Genomic DNA, 25,261 nt, shown 5'->3' on the forward strand with positions numbered 1-25,261 from the left:
TAATTTCTCTATGCAAATATAAGCAAATGACGCTGCTTTACATTTAGCTCTTAGGGTTTACACATGTACATAAGCCTATTCAGTGCAAATAAAAGAGTAGTATTGAATTGAGAACTGTCTTTATGCAATAGAGTGCTGCTACAAGCAGCTAATGGCCTGAGATTGGAGGAAGTTTGCAGGTCTTGCGCTGAGGAATGGATCTGATGGAGCTGAGGGAGGCTCTGGGAGTCGATGCACTGCGCGGACATGACACAGGCACTCTGGACCCCCCATCCAACCTGGTGCGCGTGTTCATCAGCTCGACAATTTCAGGTAGGGGTTTTACTGATAAACTTACTCTTATTTATAGTGGTTTGTATTTTGACAAAAGTGGTAAGTGGTTTTAAAAACCTGTTTTTTCTTACTTGCCAATTTTTTGGGTGAATAGGTGATTGATTGTAGCATAGAAACTGAAATACTAATTTATTCCTATAAAAATTGTAGGCTACGATATAGAAATGGATACACAAATGTATCAACAAATTATCTGCACTATTTAAGGAACTTTTTTTTTTATTTTAAAACTGGTAGCTCATTTTCTAGTTACTAACATTACATTTTTTCCAATTTGTCATAATCTTTTTTTTTTTTTTTAGCTCTATTTCACTACCTGCGCTTTTCATTTTTTTATTTCGGGTTTCTGTTGTATGTAGTGTATTTAGCAAGATTATTTCTGTTAATATTGCACTTTTTTGCCAGACCTCAACACTGAACGAAATGCCTTTTGGGAAAAAGTCTATCCTGAGTTACAAAGATACTGTCAAAGTCTTGGCCTGGTCTTTGAGGTTTGTAATAAATATTAAGTAAATTGGTAGATTTTAATACTTTGCAGATTTTGCATGGTTGGAACACCAAATACAAAACTTATTGTGAGTTTGAGTGAAAGGGCAAAATATTCCTTAAGGGCAAGGGCATTCGAGTCAAACCGGAACTTTTGATTGTGCAAGTAGTGTAACATAAGGTCATGCATGGAACACCCCAACATGCGTTCCACTTGCTGAATCTTGACTGCAACGACTGCAGTGGGCTCCAAGCCACCTAAGTCAGGATCATTATTCATGGCTGTACATCCTTTTGGTTAATGTTTGCACCATTCAAATGTTTTACTGCTATTCGTTTGCTACTGCTGTCTCGTCAGTGTACTGTACTTGAAGTCTTCTATAAATGTCAATCAGTTTATGTCTTTATTCATAAAAAAATTCATCACAAGTCCCGGTTTGACATGAACATTCCTTGTATTTACAAGGGGTGAAAATCTGGGATCACTAGTGAAAGTGCTTCTTATTTAATTTTAAGCAGTTCCTTGAGTGAAAACTAGGATTTTAGAAATATTTACATGAATGTCAGGATCTTGTAAGGTCCCTTATTTAGCTTTTATGTTCACATGAGCTGGTACAGTCCCTGCAAGTTTGTGTAAAATTTTATAATCTTGATATTCTGGATTAAATCTATCAGTGTGTACCCAATGTTTAATGACAAGGAAGTTTCAGACCCCACTGTATGTTTTACTGCGCATTCTGATGGAGCTGAGAGAGACTATTCTGAGTTATGTAATTGTGAGAAATATTAAATTCCAAAAATAAAAAGTACAAGAATGAGAATTGTTTTATTGAGTGCGTCTTTAAGTTGTGAAATATTAATCCAGAAATTAAATATTTAAATCTCCTGTTTATACATTTCAAATTCCGCAAGGTTGTGGATTTCCGGTGGGGTTTGTGGGATTCAGTCATTGTTGATCATCTAACAACTGAGTTATGCCTTCAGGAGATACAATCATGTCAGAAAGTGTCGCATGGACCTTGTTTTATTGTAAGTCTGGTCATTTATTTGCACTTATATAGAGCTTAGATACTAACTTACTATATAACTTAATCAATCATTTCTGGCCTCACGTTAACCAGCAGCTTCATGTCTGTTTGTTTGCTTTATAACCACAGGCTTTGGTTGGCAGTCAGTATGGACACAGGCCCATTCCACGCCTCATATCAGAGACTGAGTTTGAGTTACTGCTCTTAAAACTTTCCCATGATCAAGAAGGCTTGACAGTACTTAAGAAATGGTTCATCAAGGACGATAACTCAGTACCCCCTAAATATGTCCTTCAGCCAATCACCACACACTATCCTTATTACAATGACGTAAAACCTGAGGCTAGACCACAGCATGATGCAGATATTTTGTCTTGGAATCTCACTGAAGCTCGGTTATTGCAACTATTATGCAGTGCAGCTCTGCAAGCTGAGAAGGATGGGGACTTAAGTGCAGAGCAGAAACACAATTTCTTCATGTCACGTGAGAAAATGTTTTGTCAGTTTGTTAAAGTACAACTAATACTCATGACAATCACAATACATTAAGTGATTTTGCTTTGCTTCATGTCCCACAGTGATGGAAAGGGAGATGGAGCAGAGTTTTCTGTCTTCACAAGACCAGAGGAAGACAACGTCTGTCATCTTTGTCAGGGATCTACCTCATTTGAAGAAAAGTGAAAGCCATAAGCATGCCAAGTTCTTGGATGTTACAGCTGATGGTCTCTTAGATACTGAGGCTCAGGAACTCTTGAACAATCTCAAACTGCGTATCTCCAGTGCCAGTTCAAGTCATCTCACCTTAGAGCTTAGTAAAAATGCTATGGATGTGAATCGTAAGGAGCACAAAGAGTATTTGGAGAGATTCTGTAAACAGATTATATGTCAGATTAAGGACAGGATTGCTATGCAAACTGCTCCACCAATAGCTCCAGAGTGGCTGTGGCTTCAACAGGAGCTTTATCATCATGCAAAGCTATGCAAATACAAGTGTGCTAATTTCACTGGAAGAGATGGTCCACTAGCAAAGCTCTGCCTCACAATGTGGGAGACGAGAAACATACAGCATGTGCCGCTCGTAGTCTACGGACCTCCAGAAGTTGGTAAGACTGCTCTACTGTGTAAACTTGCCCATGAGGTGCGGACTGGTCTTGATCCACAAGCTGTGGTTGTTCTCCGTCTCCTCGGAACATCTCCCATCAGCACAGATGTAGACTCTGTCCTAAAGGGAATTTGTTTACAGGTTTGTGGAGCTTTGGGACTGGCAGCTCCCAGCCCACAGACTGCAAACACACATGAGAAGTTGGTAATGTTCTTCCATGCCATACTACAGAAAGTGTCTGAAGATGGAGAAACATTAGTTATTATCCTGGACTCATTGGATGACCTCTCACGGGCAAACAATGCCCATAAATTGCACTGGATACCTAAAGAAATTCCTCCAAATGTACATTTTGTAGTGTCCACCCTACATGACATGTCTCCTTTAAAAAGACTGAAAGCTTTACTTCGGGATGATAAATGTTTCTTTGAAGTAGAACCGCTGAATTGTGATCAAGGGCAGGACATCATTAATGACTGTCTGAATGTTGCTGGGAGAAAAATTGCACCTGAACAAGCACATGCTATCATTGGTGGCTTCCAAAAGAGCGGAAGCCTTTTACATCTAAGGCTTATGGTTGACATGGCAAAGCAGTGGTCATCCTACACCTCCACATCTGATATTCACCTTGGCAGCTCGGTGCAGGAATTAATTTCATTGTATCTCCAGACACTGGAAAAAAAACATGGCGAGAAGCTCGTCCACCATGCTTTGGGTTATATTACCTTATCAAGGTTGGTTATTGACAAAATTCTATTGGTCTACTCTAATAAAATGTTTAATAAATGAAACAATGCATCACTGTGTCTTCACAGACGTGGCTTGTCAGAGGCAGAGCTACGTGACATCTTGTCTGTAGATAATGATGTTCTGGCGGAGGTCTACCAGAGCCGGCTTCCCCCGAGCCACACACTAATACGCTTTCCTCCTCTTCTTTGGGCTCGCCTCAGATATGATCTAAAAGATCACCTAGTGGAACGTTGGGAAAATGGCATTATTGTGTTAGTGTTCTTCCAAAGGTAAGATTTAGTTTCTTTTGGTTATGACCTGTGGTCATTACTTGCCAGAGTGATTTTTTTGCACTAATTAAAAACTGTCTAACAATTGCAACTTGAAGTATCATAAGCTTCATTCTCTGTAGGCAGTTTACTGACATTGTGAAGGCAAGGTACTTATCTGTGGAGCACCGAGTTCAAATGCACAGCGTACTCAGTGAATATTTCTTAGGTCAGTGGAGCCAAGGCCAGCTTAAACCCATACTTCTGTCATCGCTGAGTACCCAACTGAATGCTGACAGAAAGGTACTCATCACTGGACTGTAAATTATTCTAAAGTGTGTAATTTAAAACTGAATTTAACCATTGATCACTTTGTTTCGTCAAGGTCCCTCATCAGCCCATATGGTATGCTGAAGGAATAGCCAATCTCAGAATGCTGCATGAACTGCCTTATCATCTTACACATGCAGGCCACTGGGAGGAACTGCGTCACTCTCTGCTCGGTTAGGCTTAGCGCCGACTCTGATTCATGTAATAAGCAATTTACAGATATACTCACAGTATATGTTATATGTGTTCCAGGCAATTTGGACTGGTTGTATTGTAAGACTCTCAGCTGTGGCGTGGTCAGCGTGATTCAGGATCTTTCACTCTGTGTTGACATCATAGACTGTCCTGAGATCCAGCTGATCAGGGACTGCTTTCTACTGCTTAAGCCTACCTTAGATTTCATTGATGGACACACAGGTAAGTATTGATTTGGATTGCAAAGAGGGCTTATAAGAGGAAGGAAACATGATGGCGAGGGGATGTGCTATAAAAAATAATAGCAGGAAGCAGACCTTTAAAATTGCTAGAAATACCTAGCTAATATGCTTAGAAAATATTAACCTGGTGAAAAAAAATGGAAAGATGTTTCAGTCATTCAGTATTATTATTATTATTATTATTAAGCATGCATCCAAAACATTTTTTATGCATGTTTTTTTTGTACCAAAATTATTAAGCATAGAGTACTACAGCTCCATTTGTTAGTTGCAGTCATATATTTCTTTCTATACATTTTTGTACTGGGTTTTATTTTATCATGATAATTATGGTTTTTTTAAAACTATTTCTTAGAGTGTTTCAAGATGACTAATGTGAGTCTGTAATATGCACCTTGACACATTGCAAGCCATACATAGACCTGAAGTGCATCTGTCGTAGTGCTCTCATGCATATGAGAGCTTGTCCACAAAAGTGGTTCTGAACCTTGATCCTTGAAGACCCCCTTGCCATGCATATTTTAGTGTTTTCCCAGTTCCCAGCTACCTGCTCTAAACTCGATTTATATTCCTTTTTGCTAATTTTAACAACTATGCATAGACAGGCCAGGACAGTTACCACCCCCCTCTTAAATAAAAAAAAAAATCTATATAATATATATTTTACATCACACAGTTTTATAGTGATGGCACAGTGGCTTAATGGTTAGCACTGTCACCTTGAACCTTCAGGATCGTGTGTGTAAGGAGTTTGCATGTTCCCCTGTGCTTGGGCACAAGGTGGGGTACATCCTGTATGGGGTGCCAATCCATGTACTAAGGTTTCTCCCACAGTTAAAAGACATGGCATATTAGGCTAATTGATATTCCTAATATTCCTAATGATAGCCTCTAGTGCGTGAATGGGCGTGTATACGTTTCATCCAGGGTATTCCCCGCCTCGTGTCATAAGTATCCAGGGATAGGCTCCAGGCCCAGCGCAACACTGTATACAGGAGAAAGCGGTATAGACAATGAGCGAGTGAGAGTGAATTTCATGTGGTATTGGATGTTACAACAGAGTATTTTAAATAAGCATGACATTAGATATGGAAGCAATGAAGAATCCCTACTTATAGTTAGTAATCTTATTTTTTTTACTGCAGGCATCAGTGTTTCTTTTTAAATTAGAACCTACACAGATTCTGCTTACTGTACACTAACCCAAACGGATCTTTTTAAAGACTCAGCGATTCTGTTTACTGAGATCACTGCCAGGCTTCAGGCTCTAGCTCCTGGGTACCCTTCGCTGATTGGACGATTATGCTCGCAGTGCGATGATTGGTTCGCGTCCTATGCAGACCCTGTGCTTGTGCCCAAGAGTGGCTTCTTACAACCCCCTGGAGGGCCTTTGATAAACTCCCTCAGTGGTTCTGCAAAAGGTACATTATGGATTTTTTAAGCTGTTGATTATTATTTTGAGTTTGATTGAAATATCTAGATACCTTTAAGCACAAAGGGATCTAGATGACTTCTGTACCTTTGATTACTTATTTTTAAAATCCAAAATAATGATTCTTCAGTCAGTATAATTGATAACTCTTTGCTTGCCCTACATAGTTCCTGTCTTTCTTTCTTGTTTTTCAAAGGGATTACTGCAGTAGATCTGTATTTGCAGACAGACTTACTGATAGCAGGTTCAGTCGATGGAGAGTTGGTTGCTTGGGACCTAAAGTGCCTTAAGATGCTACATACAATTGCAGGACACACAGGTTAGCTGTCTTTTAGCCGTCTCATCATAAACAAGTAAAAATATGACCTTTTGTGATATTTACACACCTTCTTTGAGCAGGTGCAGTGCAGTCAGTGAAGCTTTTAAATAAAGGTGAACACTGCTTATCTACTGGACTTGATGGCTCTATTAGGAAATGGAATCTGCTCACTGGAAAACAGTTCTACTGCATTCCAGCTGTGGTCTCGGTACAACCCTGGCCTTCTGATCAGATCCTTGTGCTTGAGCCTAAAGCAATGGTCTTGTCAAACACACAGGGTCAAGTGAGACATCTTTCCATATAGCTGTTATACAAAACCCCCCAATTTAGTTGCTCGTAAAAATGCTACAGTACTCCTCAATTAAGGATATTCACTTATTTGCTTTTTCTATTGCTGCACTCTGTAGGTCAAATCATGGAATTTGGACACTGGAGAGCTTCTTTATGAAGTTGACATAAAAGGGGAATGCTCAATCCTTAGCGCACTGGGGGTGGAAGTGGCAGTCATGTCCAGTGATGGCCAAATCTGGATCGTTGATTCAGACACCGGCCTCGAAAAATCGTACCATAAGCTTACTGGTACCATAAGCTTACCCTGTGTTCAGGATTTCACTGTATCCAGTGTGCATTCACTCCCCCGACATGGAAAACTCCTCATTGCATCTCAGGAGTGCTCACTGAATATGGTAAAAGACTGTTTTATTATTACCAACATTATTATTATTATAATATTTTTTTCTCACTGATTTGTTTATATGCCACCGGTTCTAAAAAATGAGTTGAATAAGCAAATGCCAAAATGTGCAGTTCCATGAATGACCACTATGGGCTAAGAAAATGACTTAATCTTCATAGTGAAATGCCCAACTTTATAATAGAAAATAAACATGTTTACAGCCTGGTACAAAAATGATTTTGGTCTCCATAGCTGAATTTCCAATCAATTAAATTCAATGCAATTCAATTAATTTATTTAGCATTTTAGCAATGGTCTTTGTTGTAAAGCAGCTTTATAGAACTAAAAGAAAATTTAAGAAATTAGTTTGAATTAATTTAAAAATGTGTGAGGAATGAAGTGATGCGTTATCAGGGTCATGGCTGATTTGGGTGACAGCACATTTGCGGCTGTCAAACTTCTAGCTGTTTGCTATATGCAGCACTTTAGCTAACCAGCTACCTGGAATTGGTGTAGTTTATCTTAACAAAAAAATATAGAGTTGGTGTGGGATGCTATATGGGGTATGGATGATGAAGCTTAGTGCAAAAAAAAAAAAAAAAAAAAATAGCATATACATTTTTATTACCCACCTTATCATTTTAGCTAAGCTAAAGCTAATCTAGCTAGCAATGTGTATACTTCTTGTTGTTTTTTTTTAGCTTGAAATGTGATATGAGAGACTGTGGAATAATAACCAAATAATTAACTGACAACTGACTTATTTGCTTTGTCCTCTGGCATTGTTTTTTCCCCACACCTGGCATGTTTTTTTAAGAAGCATTGCATGTCAAAATGTCACCTGCAACTCATAATATTGTTTTTTTTTATTAATGAATTTGCATTTTATTTAAAATAATACATACAATATAATCAATGATAAATAAGACAATAAACACTATTCATAGCTTACAATATAATCAATGATAAATATGACAATAAACACTATTCATAGCTTACAATATAATCAATGATAAATATGACAATAAACACTATTCATAGCTTACAATATAATCAATGATAAATATGACAATAAACAATATTCATAGCTTACACCCAGTTTTAAACTGCCTATTTATCTTCCGTACAAGATCTTTACAAAAACACTAGATAAGCTTCAAGCGTTCATTTTAAACACTTCTAGATTGGTTGGGGTTTAATATAATTTTGTTTTCTCAAAGATTTGTCAAAGTATGGTACAGACAGGAAAACTCAATTTTGCGCACATTTTGGCTTATTTCCTATATTCAGTTATGAATGGTTTTTCACAAAAAAGCCACACAAATGCAGTCACCCTTACTGTGGAGACCTACTTTTGCAACCTTTCCCCTATTGTACTGTACAGTAACCTCTCTGTTGACTTTCATCTCTAGGTCTCTGCTAATGGTTTACTATCTGATGTTGAGCTTCCTGCACCTGCTTCATTTATGTGCACTTCAGAAGATGAAACCATTCTTTTTACAGGTATTTGTTTGTTACATTATTTTGTTAAACAGTGTAGTCAGGATAAAATTTCTACTGATACCTGAGATAAAGAGAAGAGAGAGAGGCATGCAAACTACAATTCTTAGTCATTATTCTTTTAAATAAAGGATGTGAAAAGACCCTGGTTGTGCTGCATGTGAATCCAAACTCTGTGCAAAAAACCCAGGAGCTCCAACATGAAGCCACAGTCTTATCAGCTGCTTCATTTAGCCAGGGAAGTAAAGTCGTTACTGGATCTCAGGATCAAATCATACGGGTCAGTTTTGTTTAGATGTCACAACTGAAATAAATATTTAATGTAATATTTTTTTAGTCCAGTCTGTAATTAGAGCGAGAAATGAATGACAAATCTGAAATATTGTGCTTGTCAATTAAAGGTTTGGGGTTTAGTCACCGGACACCTCCTTGATTCCTTCAGTGGTATGGGATCTCCTGTTACCTTCGTGTCTGTATACAACAATAAAGTCATTTCAGCATCAACCAGGTCTGGTCACATTAAACTCTGGCAACTAGAATATGATCCCAAACACAAAATCCAGACTGGTATTCCTGCCAACTGCCCGAGGGTGGTAATATCCAAAGATGGCAACACGGTGCATTTTATCCGAGAAGAAGCCCGAGCCAAGGTGTTTACATGGAATACTACTGAAGGTGAACCACACCATTTTTTTCCTTCAAATTATTTTAAAGGCAGTACATTAGATGCAAACACCATGTTGAGGATTTAACAAGCCTCTCCAGTGTATCACATTGCACAGCACTTTTCTGTATAATACTACAAAATCCTTACTACTTTTTATCTTTTGCATTTACATTCAGATTATTATAGAAGTATTTTAAATGGGAAAAATATAAATAATTAGCCACATCTCAGCTACAGGCTAATCAGTGTTAATGGAAGCAAACCTAATTAAAACACTTTCTTTGTTTTCGGATTATCATGCTATTCTTGATGCTTTAAATATAAATGGTTCTGCATAAAGAAAATCTGTTTAAATTACTAGCTGATTAATTCTACAGTATGCTAGATACAGGCGACTGCAAGCTGCGAAAAGCTTTCACAGTCACATATCATGTATCTTTTGCATGTTTACTTTTGCATGTTTGTATGTTACTGGTAGTACAGAAGAAACACCTACCTGTATCTTTTACTTTTTTTTGTTTGGTTGGTTAATTTCTCACCACGATATATATTTTCCTTGCTCCAGATTCTTGTTTAAACCTACTTTACTCCTACTTTAAACAATGGACAATATCACATACTTCATTAAATCGCACACACACAAACTAGTATGTAAAAAATTGTATCATGGTAATTTAGTGGTTAGCACTTTCGCTTTACCCCTCCAGGGTTGTGGAGTCAAGCCGTGCCTCCGCTCTGCATGCATGTCATTTGCATTTGCATTTTCTCCCCATGCTTGGCGGCTTTCCCATGGGTACACTGGGTTTTTCCCACAGTCCGAAGACATGCACGGTATATTGATTGTTGTTTACAAATAACCCATTGTATGCATGTGTTTGGCAACCCTTACAGTTCCCTGGGATAAGCTCCAAGCCCTCATGCAACTCTGCACAGGATAAGTGGTATAGATAATGGAAGTAGGATCGATTTGGCACATGAAAAAAGTCCAAAAAAATTTCCCTTACCAGAAATCCTATAGTACAACTTTAACAACAGACAACCGTTATCGTCATTCATGGATGTACAGCCTTGTTTATAATGTTTGACTCATTTAGATATTTACTGCGGCTAAAATTTATATTATTTTTCCTGTGCTTGAAGTATTGTGTAAATGTCAATCAGTCTTATGCCCTTAATTACAAAAAAAAATCATCACAAGTCCCAGGTTGAGTTGAACGCCCATTGTATATGCAGAAACAAGGCAGAAGACTAAATCCAATTAATTTGCCTTCATTTCTTATTAGAGTTTTAAGTCCATTACTTCTCATCTGCTTATGTCCACTGCCCGAGATAGAAATAGACATGGTCTGTCAAACAAATCTGCAAATCTGTTGTTAAAATCATGGTGCCTCCTACTGGTCATGGCAATGCTAAGCATCTACTTAATGTATACCTACTGCTCATAACAAGAAATGGCCCTCATCATGATGCATATCCCATATATTCAGTAGGACTATGTGTTTTTTTAATATGTTAGCTACAAAAAGATCATCTTTATTTTGTCTTTAAACTAAAAAAAAAAACCACACGTCCAGAAATGAAATTACATATGTGCTCCTCAGGTATGTCCTCCGATACAATGGATGTGTGCTCTGAGGTGTGTTGCATGGAACTGGCACAACAGAAGCAGCTTCTCTTCTGCGGCCTCTGCACTGGTACCGTACTCATCTACCCTTTAACCTTTCCCCAAGAGACCCTATGCCTTCCTCCTCCAGAGAGCCTGCCCACTGTGCTCAGCATGGCCATCAGTCCGAGGGAAGATAAGATTGCTGTGGCCTACGAGGACATGGTGTGCTTGTTTGAGATCACAGCAAGAGACAGCTTCCCATGTGTCGAGGGCCCAATCCATAACTACTCACTCTCTCTGCTTCACTCACCTGTATCAGCTATGGGTTTGCTGCCTGACTGTAGACTTTTGTATGGCACATTTGGAGGGGAGGTGGCAATCTATGACTTCAAGAGTGGCATGGCGGCAGAGCTGGATCACCATGGGTCTGCTATCACCTGCATCGCACTGAGTAACTGGGATAAACACGCTCTGGTAGGATCTGAGGACTGCGTCCAAAAACTTTGGAATTTGAGTCCTGTGCTGCTGGATCATACAATGGAGTACAAGGTGGTAAAACAATCTCAAATAGTGATAGAAGGTTTTTAATCTGCTTAAAGACTTTAGATACATTTAATTACACATCATTTATCAACAGTATTGGTGTGTCTGTATCATGTTACAGGGTTTCTACTTCGAGGGCATTCTGTGTGCAGCCTTCTCTGTGAACGACAAGTATGTGTTCACTGGTTCTCGGGACAAAACCATCAAAGTCTGGGATGTGTCTACTGGTCAGTATTGTGTTTAGGTTGTAGTTTAAGTTTTAGGCATACAGTAGTGTTTTTTCTGGCATAGGAAAATAACATGCAAAGAAGGTTTATGTATGCATTAAAACAGGGAAATAAAACAATCCAATGTGTGTCTGTGAATGTGTGTGTGTGAATGTTGACCGGAGGTCCTACCAAGGTTGTACCAAAATGGGAATAAATTTTCCCAAGTCTTTGCTCTGAGGTTTTTGGAATTAAATTTACACATGTTAAAGGGGATCATAATTTCATGCGCACAGCATAATTAAACATCTGCATAGACAACTGTTTAAAAATAAAAATTTTGTTTTTTGTTTTGTGTATATGAGAGGATTGGAGTGAGCTCAATCCTGTGAAATAATAATAATAATAATAATAATAATACAGCATTTAGCTTTAAAATGAATACTAAATTTGCAAGCATTTTTACAGTGAGGAATTTTGACTTTTAAACGAGTCACTAAAGCGAGCAACATCATGTGCTGACAGCCTTTGCCATTGCAAATCACATCAGGATTACTGACTCAGACATGAGCAAACAGCCTGATTCACCAAAGGAGGTTGAGAAATCTGACCAAACACCCAAAGTAATTTTGAAACTGAACAAAGGAATCAGCGAAAGAGAACTTTAAATCTTGTTCCTGAACAAAATAATACAGTTAATCATTTGGCTTTATAAAAGTTTGATTATAGTTTACACATGCACTGCATTAATTTATTGTAGCCCCATTTGTTGTTCTAGGATACCTTTTATACATCCAGTACGTTTATGCTGCAGTCATCAGGATTACACCCTACAAGGATGGGTTTGTAGCCATTTCACAGCTTGGCTCTTTCATCAAAGAAGGCTTCCGTTGTCCAAACACACTGACTCAAGGCTACAACCCGCTCCGTAACTTCAGAGCTCACTATCGCGTTACTTCACGTGAGAGGAGTGGAGAGGCTCCTCACTCTGGGATTACAGGGCTCCATAATTACAATCCAGCTCAGTTTAACTTCATGAACATAATCAAGACTAAACAGTCCAGCACATGTGTCCTTTTGTAATGAACCAGCATTTGCGGTCTTTATTAATTATGAATTATATAGTAGTGTTTTTTAGGAGTCTTTCATTTCTAAAAAGCAAATACCAGAAATGCATTCGAGCACATTATAAACACTGGGTATTAAAAATATGTTTTATTGTTAATAATAATGTGTAAAAGCATGTATATGATCATTTCTTTTCTTACAAAATTGTAATTAATCCCAACATTCATATTAAAACAACGTATGTACACTTTGTAAAAATATGTTTCATGATAAAACATTTAGATCAAAGGCTCATTTTCAAGAACAGAATAATTCACAATTTTAATCACAGGCTTCAGTAATAATAATGATAATTAAAAAAAATCTTCTGCTTATATGTTCTTGCATACATGTACTGCATATAGTGAATAAATACATGCAGATATCGGACAAGAGTTTAAATCACCCCTTGTTTTTGGCCTACAGTATGATTTTACTTCTTCTTCTCATTTTTCTGGATATGGCTTAGCTGCGCCGCTGCCAGTGTAATCATACATATCTGAAAAATAATTCAAAAGCAACATTTTAATAAACAACTAACTATGGTCTACATTCAGTAGTGCTAACTATTTCTGTGTAGTGGAATTTTTGAACTTGTAAGCACTTGCGAAATTCAACATTTTATCCTGATAATATATAATCAAATGTAGTGTTATGTTAGCAGTTAGAATAATAAAAAAAAAACCTTATTACATTTTGACGTGATGTTCCAGATGCTCCTGTTTTTTTCTGTGATTAGAAATTATTTATTGATCCAAATAAAGATCTTAACCACCTGCAGTTGTTAGGATGTCTTATTGTATATGATTTTTTTTTAAGCAAATTTGCACACAACGTGGCATTATTATGCTCCTGCTTGCTTTTTCGCCCCTGTGCATAAGCACAAGTCACTACAAGATTACCCACTGGGAATGCATCGCCTTAAGCTATTCTGTAGTAAAGTATGAGTACATTAATGATGCACTGTAGGTGAGTGAATAACAAGGAAAAGAACTGAGGGCATGTTTACAGGAATGCCTCACCTCCAAGCAGAGCAAGCCAATGCTGATTCCTCCAACCAGCAGCAGGTTCTGTTTTCCCCACAGCACCATTTTGTTTAGGCATCCATGAATATAAATGCGCTCCATGACTAAAGATTCTGTCTTCCCCTGAGATTTGTAGCCGCACATTGAATTGAACACAGTCTGCAAAGAAACCCATACAACACCTCCACATCATAAACCTCAGATGTTAACAGAATGACAAATCGTGTGACAATTAACTAGAAAATGTGTAGGAAGATTTTCTTTCATAATTTAATTTAAAAAGTAAAACTTTTTTATATTCTGGATTCATTAAATCTAAAATAAAATATTTCAAGCTGCATAGACAGTTGTTCAGAGGATAATCATCGTGCTGTATCAAAACGTATTCATAGAAAGTTGACTGGAAGGGAAAGTGAAGTAGGAAGAAGCACACATGCAACAGGGATGATTGCAGGGTTAAGAAGATTGGCAAGAAAAGCCAATTCCATGAACTTGGGAGACCTTCACAAGGAGTGAAGTGAGGCTGGAGTTGGTGCATCAAGTGCCATCATGCACCATGCAATTCTCAGGATGTTGCCTACTGTTGTATCAAGCTACTCCTGAACCAGACACAATGTCAGAATAATTTGACCAGGGCTAAGGAGAAAAATAACTGGACTGTAAGCTGAAGACTGCTACCAAAGCAACCTGGTCTGACCTAGCATTGAGTGCATAATTGACCATAATCTTTCTGTATTGTAATTGTGTTTTGGTTTATCTTAAGAATACTTAATTTTTATGAGCTGTAAGCCATAAACAATTAAAACAAAACAGACAAATAGAAATTAGTTATACTGGATATTAGAAAAGTATACAATCTACATCCATTTTTTTCCCCAAAATGTAGATTTTTGAGTAAAAGAAAATTAAGAGATATTGAAAGAGGCAAAACGAGGCATAAAGCAAACAACAGCATCAACTGCAGTCATAAATATAATTTTCCCGAATCAACACAGAAAAATGCTGAAACTACTTTTTCTGGTAGACTTTCTGCAAAGATCATGTTTAGCAAATTAGCTGTGTATTAGAAAGAGCTGTTATAAAGGCTGGTATAGGTAGACAATGTTTTTATGGTTTTATATATATATATATACCCAGCAAAAAAGAAACGTCCTCTGACTTTCAACTGTTTTTACTTTCAGGAAACTTAATGTGTAAATATTTGTATGAACACTAAAAGAGTCGACACCATAAGACATAAACTAAAAATGTTTCACAATGTGTCCCTGAATGAAGGGAGGCTCAAAATCAAAAGTACCAGTCAGTATCTGGTGGCCACCAGCTGCTTGAAGTACTGCAGTGCATCTCCTCCTCATGGACTGCCTATTGCGGACAGTCTGAGCACTGATGGAGGGATTGTGTGTTCCTGGTGTGACTCGGGCAGTTGTTGTGGCCATCCTGTACCTGTCACGCAGGTGTGATATTCGGATGTACCGATCCTGTGCAGGTGTTGTTACACGTGGTCTTCCACTGCGAGGATGATCAGCTGTCCTTCCTGTCTCCCTGTAGCGCTGTCTTAGGCGTCTCACAGTGCGGACATGGCGATTTATTGCCCTAGCCACATCAGCAGTCCTCATGCCTCCCTGCAGCATGCCTAATGCACGTTCACGCAGATGAGCAGGGACCCTGGGCATCTTTCTTTGGGTGTTTTTCACAGTCGGTAGACAAGTCTCTTTAGTGTCCTGCGTTTTTAGAACTGTGACCTTAAATGCCTACTTTCTGTAAGCATGCATGAAAAACATTGTTTAAACCCTTTACAATGAAGATCTGTAAAGTTATTTCGATTTTTACAACATTATTGTTGAAATACACAGTCCTGAAGAAGGGACGTTTCTTTTTTTGCTGATTTTATATATTTATTTATTTAATAAAAAAATTTTAAAGACAAAGTTATCATGATTCTGTGAAATTTTCACGATATCTTTAAATTTGTGGTAACTTGACTTTAAAATGATGGAAGGTTATTATTATTCAGATGAATGCATAAGAGAAATGTATTTAAGTTCAGTGAAGTCTGTAATTTAAAAAATATGTATATAAATGTTAAAATATGACTATGTAAAATTGTCTTTTTTTTCTATTGCTGATAAGCTAAAAAAAAAGATTTGATCTGTGTCTGGTGCATTACCTCAGTCGGATGGCGTACACAACATGAAAAAGGGACACCGCAGGCTTCCAGGCTGGGGTTATTCTCAGAACAGTTGAAATATGCATTCTTAGACCAATCTAAGTAATTATTCACTCCACAACACAGGAACTGCAGTGGCATAAACAAAGATTCAACACATCACATTAAAGATAAAAAAATTTAATGTATATCCTGGGAATTTTACATTTATTATTTTGATCCCAAGCTTTAAGCCTTATCTATATACTTGAATAAATCTTTTCAAAACCTTTTTCTGCACAAAATCAATCACATTTTCTAAATCCATATCCTCTCGGTATAACACAATGGCTTTGTTCATTAGCAGTTCTGTCCTCCTCAGCACCTGGGAGAGGGTTAGAGACAAACTGATTAAAGGATTATTTAACTTGAGCGATTAATTATGTAATTAATCATGTCTGCTAGTTTGACTGTTTACCAGGTCTGAGAAGACAAAGCCCAGAACAGCAGCAGCCATTTGCAGGAACAGGATGACCATTAAAATTCCTAAAAACTATCATTACAAAACATCATTACCACAAAAATACCATAAGTCAAATTTACATATATATACAAATTTACATATATATATATACAAAATGAATAAGCTAATTCAGTGCAAGTGCACTGAATTTTTCCAATTTTAGTTTTTAGTAAAATGCTTCTGTTGTAAAACTATTTTAAAGCCAAGTTAAAAACATCTTCAGTAACAGTCACAACTCACTTGGTCTTATAAATGTATTTCAGTACTAATATCCATTATTAGTAATAATATTTATTAATAGAATGCATTATTTTTCCTTCTTAATCTTAGGACACAATATCACACAAGAGGGAGTGGTGTCGTACTAAATATCGGCTGTGACGTAGCACGATTTAGGACACATATACTGTACATATAAATTTAGTTAAACATCTACATTACCAATTGCCTCTTGTCCAATCAGATTACTCAGTCGGAACTAATTGTTGTATAACATGATTTATATTTACTTCTTTAGTATTTAAAGCACTAAGATTTTTCTTGATGCTGAATTAATGTGTGCAGATAAGGGCTATAACCTAATGACAAAAATTAATGACAAATATTTCGTGCACATTTTTACAATTTGTGAATTAAAATTACTATATAGCCAAGACAAATGAAGAAACACTGGAAAAAAATCTTGGAATAGCATATTTAATGTGAATTTCTCAATTTCAGCTACAACTCTCGAGTTTATAATTTTACTGTATTACAGATGTGTGTAGAACTGTTTTTTAATCCCACACTTGTAATGATTCTTTTGGTTTATACTTTGACAATTTTCAATTGCTAAAAATACAAACAAACTAGTATCCTAAAGCAAGAGTGGTTAGCTCTGTCGGCTTGCACCTCCAGGGACTGGGTTTGTTTCCCGCCTTGGGTCTGTGTGCATGGAGTTTGCATGTTCTCCCCATGCTAGTGGGTTTTCTCCCACAGTCCAAAGACATGCAGATTAGGCCCACTGGCGTTCCAAAATTTTCCGTAGTGTGTGAAGGTCCTTCCATGGACAGGAGGTCCTACCATGTTGTAAAAGTGGGAATAAATACAATAGTCATCATTCCTCTCCACGGTCCGAGTTGGAATACAGAGGTTCATAGATGGATGGATGGATGGATGGAGTAGCATAATATAAACCACAACAACTTTGACCAGGCGGTTACTGGTTACTACAGATGAATTAACTAAAGCTGTAAATGTATGATCTGTGTGCACAACTCGAGCCTTAACTAGCTGCCCTGTGCGCCTACTATTCCGACATTAGAACAACAGATAGAAACTATGAAAGGAAAAGCCTTAAAGTTTTTCCACAAAAGAGCGCACACTCTAAACAAACACAAAGGCAAACTGACAATAAAAGAATGCCAAATACAGTCCAAAAAAACCCCAAAAGCTTTCTATTGATTCCAAAGGCATGGTATAATCAATAAGTGGCTATTAATTAAAATAAATCCTGTTATTAAATGCATTTATTAAAATATAAAACAATAAAAAAAGGTATTAAGTATATGTGATAACATTCCCACCATTTTCAGCAGTGTGGCAATGTCCCGCAGTGCTCCGAAACATCCCAGGAATGTTATGATGAATGTTAAGGATCCTAACGTGAGCAGCAGGAGAGCTGGATCTGTTGCCAACGTATCCACTACATCTGCAACATAATACATATAATACAACATCATTTTCTTTTAGCATAGCTCTACCAATGCAACATATATATTAGTTAATGTGATAAAAATGGCACTTCTGTACCATTTTCCTTGGCTACTTTAGCGTAGATCCCCACAGCAATCATAACTCCACTAGCCACCTTAAAAAAACGAAAGAATATCTTAGAATAAAAAAGAGGCAGTCCAACTATTAGATAAAACCTTAGATAAAACAACCTCAGTCCATTCATAGGACAATGTGGAATTCTGTGGAACATATAACACACAATGGATATTATAAAAACAACTTACCCAGAATATGTAGCAGCATATAAACAGGATGTACTTAGTAGCTTGACAAGTTGCCATTACAGCTGTTTTACTTTATCTACCGTTAAGTTGTAAAAATAATGAAATCAATTTTAAAAAATGGGAAGAGATTCCAGCGTAGCCAGTCATAGCCTCATCAGTTCCTTGTTTTTACACTACAAGCATGTTACCACTTGTTCCACATAGCTGCCTGAATTTCCCCGCAACCTGAGCTGTACCTCACTATCATACACTGTGTGTTTCCCCCACCTAATATAATATTATGATTTTTAATATACAAAAATTATAAGCAAAATAAATACATGTGAATACATTTACAGAAGGCTTACATAAAATGGACATGATACTGTAAGTGCACAACATTAACTGTAAAGGGTTTGCAAGCCAATAGCAGAATCTACCATATAGATCATTTCACATTCATTTTTACACATCTTCCTTTACAGTCCACACAACGAAAAGGCACAAGAAGTAGTTCTACAAATAAAAATGCCCAGTAAATCACACTGAATCAGTTTACAACATTTGTAGGATTATGACCTTAAAAGCTGTTTATTACATTGACGGGTGTTATGTGGGGTATAACAGGAGCAGACCATGTCGGGCTCCATTTTTGTCAGCCAAGAACTGCAAACTGAGGCTGCATTGGTCTCAGGCTTACCAAAAGTGGTCAACTTAACGGTGGAAAATAATTATAGGCATAACAAGGCATAATAATTTTTTTATTAGTTTGCATGGTTTATTATTGAGAAATGCCTTTTTAGTCATATTTTTTTGTATTCAAATTTGGTTTAACCATATCATGAGAATTAAATTGAATCATAATGCCAGTATGATACAGTAAATTGAAAACCAGAGTGTATCAATTTAACTTCTACAAGTTATAGTAAAGGCCTTACATTTGATGGGTTAGGCATTCTAATGGTTCTTGCAAGACTAAATCAGACAAAAAATGTAATTGTCTATCACAGGGCACACATGTACATATCACACAAGCACCAATTAGCCTAATCTTTAAGCAAAATGTCTTTAAACTGTGGGAGGAAACATGAGTACTTTGAGGAAAACCACCAAGATGGGGAGAACATGCAAACTCCACGCATACACACAGACCTATGGTGGGAAATGAACCCTCATTCCTGGAGATGCAATGACACAGTTAACCACTATGCCATCTTACCACCTATTCCAAAAGATACAATTTTAAAAATCTGCAACAACGACCAGCCAAAACATTACAGTATATCCACAAAAGTTCTGTCAATTGACAAAACTTTGTCCTGTAACTCAAAAATGATTTGGTCAAACCTGTTAAATAGACAATGCTATGCTTCCAATTTTGTTGCAAAAGTTTGGGGAAAGCTCTTTTATATTTCTATTTCCAACATGACTATGCTCCGGTGCACAAAACAAGGACTATAAAGTCTATAAAGGACTGGTCCACAAAGAGTCCTGACCTCACCCTCATCAATCACCTTTGGGATGAACTGGAACAGAGATTATGAGTCAGGCCTACTTGTCCAACATCAGTGCTTGACCTCATAAGTGCTTTACAGAATAAATGATTACAAATTCACACAGAAACACTCCAAAATCTTGTGGACAGCCTTTCAAAAAGAGTGGAAGCTGTTAAAGCTGCCATATACTCCATATTGAAGGATGTTTATTTGGATACAGTTCCATTGCAGGTTTGGCCAAAAACTTTTGTCGATATACAGTACTGTGCAAAGCTCTTAGGCACCATATTATATGCTGTAGCATTTTTGTTATATATGTTTATCATGCCTGCATAATTATGTAAAAAATCATTCAGTATTTCCATATATAACTTAAAAATGTATAAATGAATAACATTACAGGATAATATATGCATGGCTGTAAAGAAAAGAAATATAAAAAGTTACCAGAAAAACTCATATTCTCCAGCATGCTCAGTAAAACCTAACAAATATTATATTATATACCTATAGTACTGTACAAAAGTCTTGGGCACATACAAAAATATGGCATAAGCAAAAGATGCTTATGAAAACATTTTTGCATAAAAGAAACTTTATATTCCAATCAATATTTGGAGTGAAAACTCATTGCTTAAATCAGGAGTTTTAGACACAGCTTTGTGTAGTTTTATAAAAATAAACAGCTGTTAGGTTTTACCGAGCTTGCTGGAGAATATGAGTTCTTCTGGTAACTTTGTTACACTCGCTTCTTTCTGTTTCATGCAAATCCCCGGAGAGTACATTACAAATGTTTTTGTTTCCTTCTGAAAACTGGTCTGTCATGTAGTATATATTTTTTCTTTACAGCCATGCATATATTCTCCCGATATGTTATTTATTCATAATTCTTTAAGTTTTATATGGAAATACTGATATTGTACATATTTATGATAAACATATATTGGTACAGCATATAATATTGTAGCGATTTACCGCGGAGAAGAATTTTAGCCTAAGCATAAGCCGGCGCACATTTCACACACACCAAACACAAACAGGGCCGAAGTCATTAACCCAAACACCCTTCCCCAACATGGTGAACACACCGACATCCCCGCAAGGCATGCTGGTCGTCAGCCGCCGCCCCGCCCACGCCACAATATGGTGCCTAAGATTATTGCACAGTACTATAGTGTATATATAACTCATTGTGTCATCGAGTATATTAATCGACTCATGTTACATACACTGTTATGGTTTACAGATTTTTTTTATGATTTAGATTTAATTATTTGTTTAAATATGATGACTTACTGTTCATGAAAATGAGAAGTGGTTAGTCAGGCTAATCCTACCACTGAAATTGTAGGTAACAAAAAGGAAATTGTCAACTATATTACGTGTGGACTATATCAACCAGTCATGTACAAAATATAAAAATAATAATGTTTAGGCTTTTACTAACTTGAGCCACAATTTGTTCTATTGAGAACATTCATACGCCAAATTATGAAATGACAGGAACCGGTTAAGTATTTTGTTTCTTTTGCAATAATAGGTTATTAATATTCACATAATCTGTCACCGTGTTCACACTAGCAAGTAACCTTTCTGTTACTCTGAAAGCTTTTAATTTAAAAACCTGGCAACATTCATACTGACATTTAATCATGTAAGTTAGATAAATTAGATAGGAAAAAACATGTGTTAAAAAAATCTAAAGAAAAATGACTGCTGTCGTTTTTATTTTTTTTATTTTATGTTTTAAACCCTGTTTGGTTAGAGGGCTTTAAACAAGGTACTGTACAAGCTAGTGAATTGGTGTGAATCTAGCACAACAATCTGGCAACCCTGGGGTCATGTCAGGTGTAAGCGGATTAAAGGGATCGAGGTCGCTGCTTGTCCTGTCAGCTGAACTCCTCTTCAGTCCCTGTAGCATGTACACCTCAAATGTATTTCATGTACATACTCTTAACTGCTTAACTGCTGAAAGAAGAATATATTAATTATCAATGGTGTCTGATAACACGTTTACATGACACAGGTCACAATGTTTTCGTTTTTTTCAAAGCTAAAAGAGCGCGTCGATACTTTTCTGAACCAGAAGAACTTTGTTACTGATTTCCTCAACAAAATCGAAGAAAAGACTGGAATTAAGAAGCGTTTACTTGTAATAGGTAAGATGTGGGTTATTTTAAGTCACATAGTTGGACATGACAGACATACAGACGAAGAGAGAATTCTGTCAATAAGAAATGGATCTGATTTTTCTCATAATTTAGTTCAAAATGAGTTCAGTTTATAAATCTTACAAATCTTGCTTCAAAAAACTGAATGAGAAGCCTGCATTATTGTAAAATTTTATAAAAATCCTGCAGTTAAAATCCTGACACGATAAATGTTTTAAATAATTTATTAATTCATTCATTCATCTTTCATTCATTCACTAACTAAAAACCATATCCTGTATACAGGGTCACAGGGAGACTAAGTATATGTCAGGAGACTTAGGACACCCTGGATGTGGTGCCAATCCATTGCAGGGCACATACACATACACACACACTTCAGGCAATTTGGGAACGCCAAGTAACCTAATCTGCATGTCTTTGGACTTTGGGAGAAACCTAGAGTCCCTGGAGGAATGTGTCCTGCGATAGATTAGTCACCTGAGATAGGCTCCAGGGCCCCACGTGACCTTGCATACAGGATAAAGTGATATAGAAAATGAGTGAGTGAACGAGTGATGATACACTAAAGGTTACCCTTGGCTCCGCCCGTGTACATCCACCTGATAATGATCTGGTAATCAGATGAAGATACATTATTACCTCACTTTATGACATAAAAGTTATTGATGATGCTGCCTACCCTTACATTCACATGTACATTGTGAAACACCTGTGACATAATATTGGCTGGGGTTCGAGCATTGGTGGCTCAGTGGTAGGTGTTTCGCCTGCCCGGGTTCGATTTCCATCTAGTGCCAGAACCCCAGCCACTAGATGCAGTGCCGGTCCCAAGCCCGGGTAAAATGGGAGGGTTGCGTCAGGTAGGGCATCCGGCATGTGGCGACTCCTTGCTGGGTCCAGCCGAAAGACCAACAACTACAATAGATAGATAGATAGATAGATAGATAGATAAAACATTACTGACTTACCCAACAGGTTAGTACTTTAGGTAATCCTGTGCACCAAGTCGCTCCAGCACTTCTCTAATCAGCCAAGCATGTGGCAGGAGTGCCGTGCATGAAATCATGCAGTTATATGTCCGCAGCTTTGGGCAATATTTACATTAACCATCAGAATGATAGATGGATAAATAAAAAAAAATCCAGGCTCAAATAAAAATTCACAATGAGAAAATAGTGCAGTCAGATGGGAATACTGCACTTAAGATGCATTAATAGGAATAGGAAATAGGAATCTACAGTTTCTTTGTACATGCACATGATGATTGTATATACTGGTTGAAACTTAAGTAACATTACATAAGGTGCATCAGCAAGTTGATATATTATGAGAAAAATGCTTCCTGCTGTGCAGCTGTGCCACTACACTATACTGCATTCCCCTGTTTCCTATGTCTACAGTATATATGTCATCTTTGTGTTTCCTTAATGTTGATGTAATAACCCTCAAAAAATAAAACTGCAATCCTGCACTTTAACCTAATGCAAAAAGAGCTACAGTAATGTTAAGTAATTACATAATGAACTAATTATTGTGTTGTTTGTCTTTACTGTGTAAAGGATCTGCCTCTGCAACAGGACTGTTCTTATTGGTTGGATATGGAGCCTCCTTGATCTGCAACTTGATTGGCTTTGTTTATCCTGCATACTATTCGTACGTGTTTATAACTTTTATGTGTATGTCTACATATGTTTTACTTAATGATGAAATGATAATGATTAATAGCTGTCTTAGAGCAAACTTTGTTATTATTAGTTGCTTCATGTTGGTTCCGGCTGATTTTAGCATCAAGGCTATTGAGAGTCCAAACAAAGATGATGACACACAGTGGCTAACGTATTGGGTGGTGTATGGATTCTTTGGCATTGGAGAATTCTTCTTAGACATCTTCCTGTCCTGGTTTCCTTTCTACTATCTGTTCAAAGTAGGTGTATTATACATGCACTGCTCCATGGTGTCTTTCCGTAATGAGACAGACTCTCTCACTGGATCTCTTTTTTAACCGATGTGTTAATTATTTATTTGTATATTATGTGTATATTGAATTGCTTTCAATTATTATGTCGCTGTGTGTTGTCAGTGTCTCTTCTTGCTATGGTGTATGGCTCCAGTACCCTGGAATGGCTCTCAGATGTTGTATAAGCGTTTGGTCCAACCACTCTTCCTAAGACATGAGGCCACCGTGGACAACATGGTTTGTGATCTTAGTGGGAAGGCCCTAACAGCTGTGGAAACTGTTACGAGGGATGGTAGGCATAGCATTAAATACTTGTAAATTGTTCATGTTCACTCGTCAACGTTAAATGTTTAGATAAGTTATTATAATCTATGCTTATATCAGTTCTTCAGACTCTGGTGAGAAACCGAACTATTCACCCAGCCGAGCCAGCTGCCAAAGAGCTTCCTGGTCCATCTGTATGTAAAAACCTTCATTTGCCAATATCAAATATTTATTAGGTGTTTAAATCCATGTTTCTAGTATTTGTCCTGGTTTCTCATTTATTCCTCTCTTCATTTGCATGAAGGTAAAGAATGACCTGAAGGTAGACTGAACTGTAAGTGCAAAAGTATTTATTAGTTTTTTTTTTAAGCACTTTCGAAATGGTTTCAGCTGACTAATATGTCTGTCTAATGTCTGTTTATATAGGCACAGAGAGTTCACAGGGTCGACGCAAGATGGCAAGGAATGAAATCACTTGGATGTTGGGGAACCGTGATGTAACCAGCATATGCAGTTTGCTTAAAGCATATATATATATATATATATATATATATATATATATATATATAAAGCAGAATGTCATTTTAACAGTGGTTTGCACATATTACAATCCTGTGTTACTTGAACTTGTTATTAAGTTATTAATTGTTATTGTGTATTGCCCTGATACAATCATTTAATAATTAGACACACATTAGTAGAGTTGTTCCAATGGCATTAATTTGATTCTTAGGTTATTGATCATCCCATGTCCATGTGGGTTTCATTTTTTTCCCTCACGTCCTGAAAAACATGTCAGTATCAAGCAATGAATGGTGGTACTGTGGCTTAGCGGTTAGCTTCGTTGCCTTGCACCTCCAGGGTCCGGGTTTGATTCCAACCAAACTCCAACTGCGTGGAGTTTGCATGTTCTTTCTATGTTCTACC

The 25,261-nt window shown here is 37.1% G+C and overlaps 3 protein-coding genes across 4 annotated transcripts; 2 read left to right on the forward strand and 1 right to left on the reverse strand.

Moving 5' to 3' along the window:
- The first annotated feature begins 194 nt into the window (after positions 1–194).
- nwd1 (NACHT and WD repeat domain containing 1) lies at positions 195–12,751 on the forward strand. Its single transcript, XM_053512410.1, has 19 exons — positions 195–312; positions 739–824; positions 1,732–1,848; positions 1,977–2,331; positions 2,426–3,683; positions 3,765–3,968; positions 4,091–4,250; positions 4,333–4,450; positions 4,530–4,694; positions 5,938–6,135; positions 6,343–6,465; positions 6,546–6,748; positions 6,873–7,151; positions 8,554–8,644; positions 8,773–8,921; positions 9,043–9,316; positions 10,910–11,463; positions 11,579–11,684; positions 12,442–12,751. Exons 1-19 carry the CDS (start codon positions 195–197, stop codon positions 12,744–12,746), a joined length of 4,863 nt encoding a protein of 1,620 aa, XP_053368385.1. The 3' UTR covers positions 12,747–12,751.
- Positions 12,752–12,883: 132 nt separating this feature from the next.
- On the reverse strand, positions 12,884–19,708 carry zgc:113223 (uncharacterized protein LOC541424 homolog). Its single transcript, XM_053512411.1, has 8 exons — positions 18,465–19,708; positions 18,256–18,313; positions 18,030–18,154; positions 16,420–16,494; positions 16,231–16,326; positions 15,963–16,091; positions 13,793–13,954; positions 12,884–13,269 (listed from the first exon to the last, which is right to left on the reverse strand). The coding sequence occupies exons 1-8, from the start codon at positions 18,519–18,521 to the stop codon at positions 13,204–13,206; spliced, it is 768 nt and encodes a 255-aa protein (XP_053368386.1). The 5' UTR covers positions 18,522–19,708; the 3' UTR covers positions 12,884–13,203.
- A 2,145-nt stretch (positions 19,709–21,853) lies between these two features.
- reep6 (receptor accessory protein 6) lies at positions 21,854–24,865 on the forward strand. Of its 2 annotated transcripts, none has more exons than XM_053512413.1 (7): positions 21,854–22,098; positions 23,673–23,766; positions 23,899–24,037; positions 24,194–24,362; positions 24,455–24,528; positions 24,639–24,668; positions 24,767–24,865. In XM_053512413.1, exons 1-6 carry the CDS (start codon positions 21,957–21,959, stop codon positions 24,663–24,665), a joined length of 645 nt encoding a protein of 214 aa, XP_053368388.1. In that variant the 5' UTR covers positions 21,854–21,956; the 3' UTR covers positions 24,666–24,668; positions 24,767–24,865. The 2 variants fall into 2 exon arrangements, with proteins under 2 accessions (XP_053368388.1, XP_053368387.1); XM_053512412.1 differs by having other exon boundaries at positions 24,761–24,848.
- The last annotated feature ends 396 nt before the right edge of the window (positions 24,866–25,261 follow it).

This window comes from Clarias gariepinus, chromosome 15 (assembly GCF_024256425.1).
Source record: "Clarias gariepinus isolate MV-2021 ecotype Netherlands chromosome 15, CGAR_prim_01v2, whole genome shotgun sequence".
Classification (NCBI taxonomy): Eukaryota; Metazoa; Chordata; class Actinopteri; order Siluriformes; family Clariidae; genus Clarias; species Clarias gariepinus.

Excerpts from the sequence above, each read along its gene's own strand:
- zgc:113223 (XM_053512411.1), bottom strand. The coding sequence starts at position 18,521 with ATGGCAACTTGTCAAGCTACTAAGTACATCCTGTTTATATGCTGCTAC. Across the intron at positions 18,314-18,464 it reads TATGCTGCTACATATTCTGG|GTGGCTAGTGGAGTTATGAT; the intron begins GTAAGTTGTTTT and ends CGTTTTTTTAAG. Across the intron at positions 16,495-18,029 it reads TTGCCACACTGCTGAAAATG|TTTTTAGGAATTTTAATGGT; the intron begins GTGGGAATGTTA and ends TTGTAATGATAG.
- nwd1 (XM_053512410.1), top strand. The coding sequence starts at position 195 with ATGGATCTGATGGAGCTGAGGGAGGCTCTGGGAGTCGATGCACTGCGC. Across the intron at positions 825-1,731 it reads GTCTTGGCCTGGTCTTTGAG|GTTGTGGATTTCCGGTGGGG; the intron begins GTTTGTAATAAA and ends AAATTCCGCAAG. Across the intron at positions 9,317-10,909 it reads TACATGGAATACTACTGAAG|GTATGTCCTCCGATACAATG; the intron begins GTGAACCACACC and ends TGTGCTCCTCAG.
- reep6 (XM_053512413.1), top strand. The coding sequence starts at position 21,957 with ATGACACAGGTCACAATGTTTTCGTTTTTTTCAAAGCTAAAAGAGCGC. Across the intron at positions 23,767-23,898 it reads GTTTATCCTGCATACTATTC|CATCAAGGCTATTGAGAGTC; the intron begins GTACGTGTTTAT and ends GGCTGATTTTAG. Across the intron at positions 24,529-24,638 it reads AAGAGCTTCCTGGTCCATCT|GTAAAGAATGACCTGAAGGT; the intron begins GTATGTAAAAAC and ends ATTTGCATGAAG.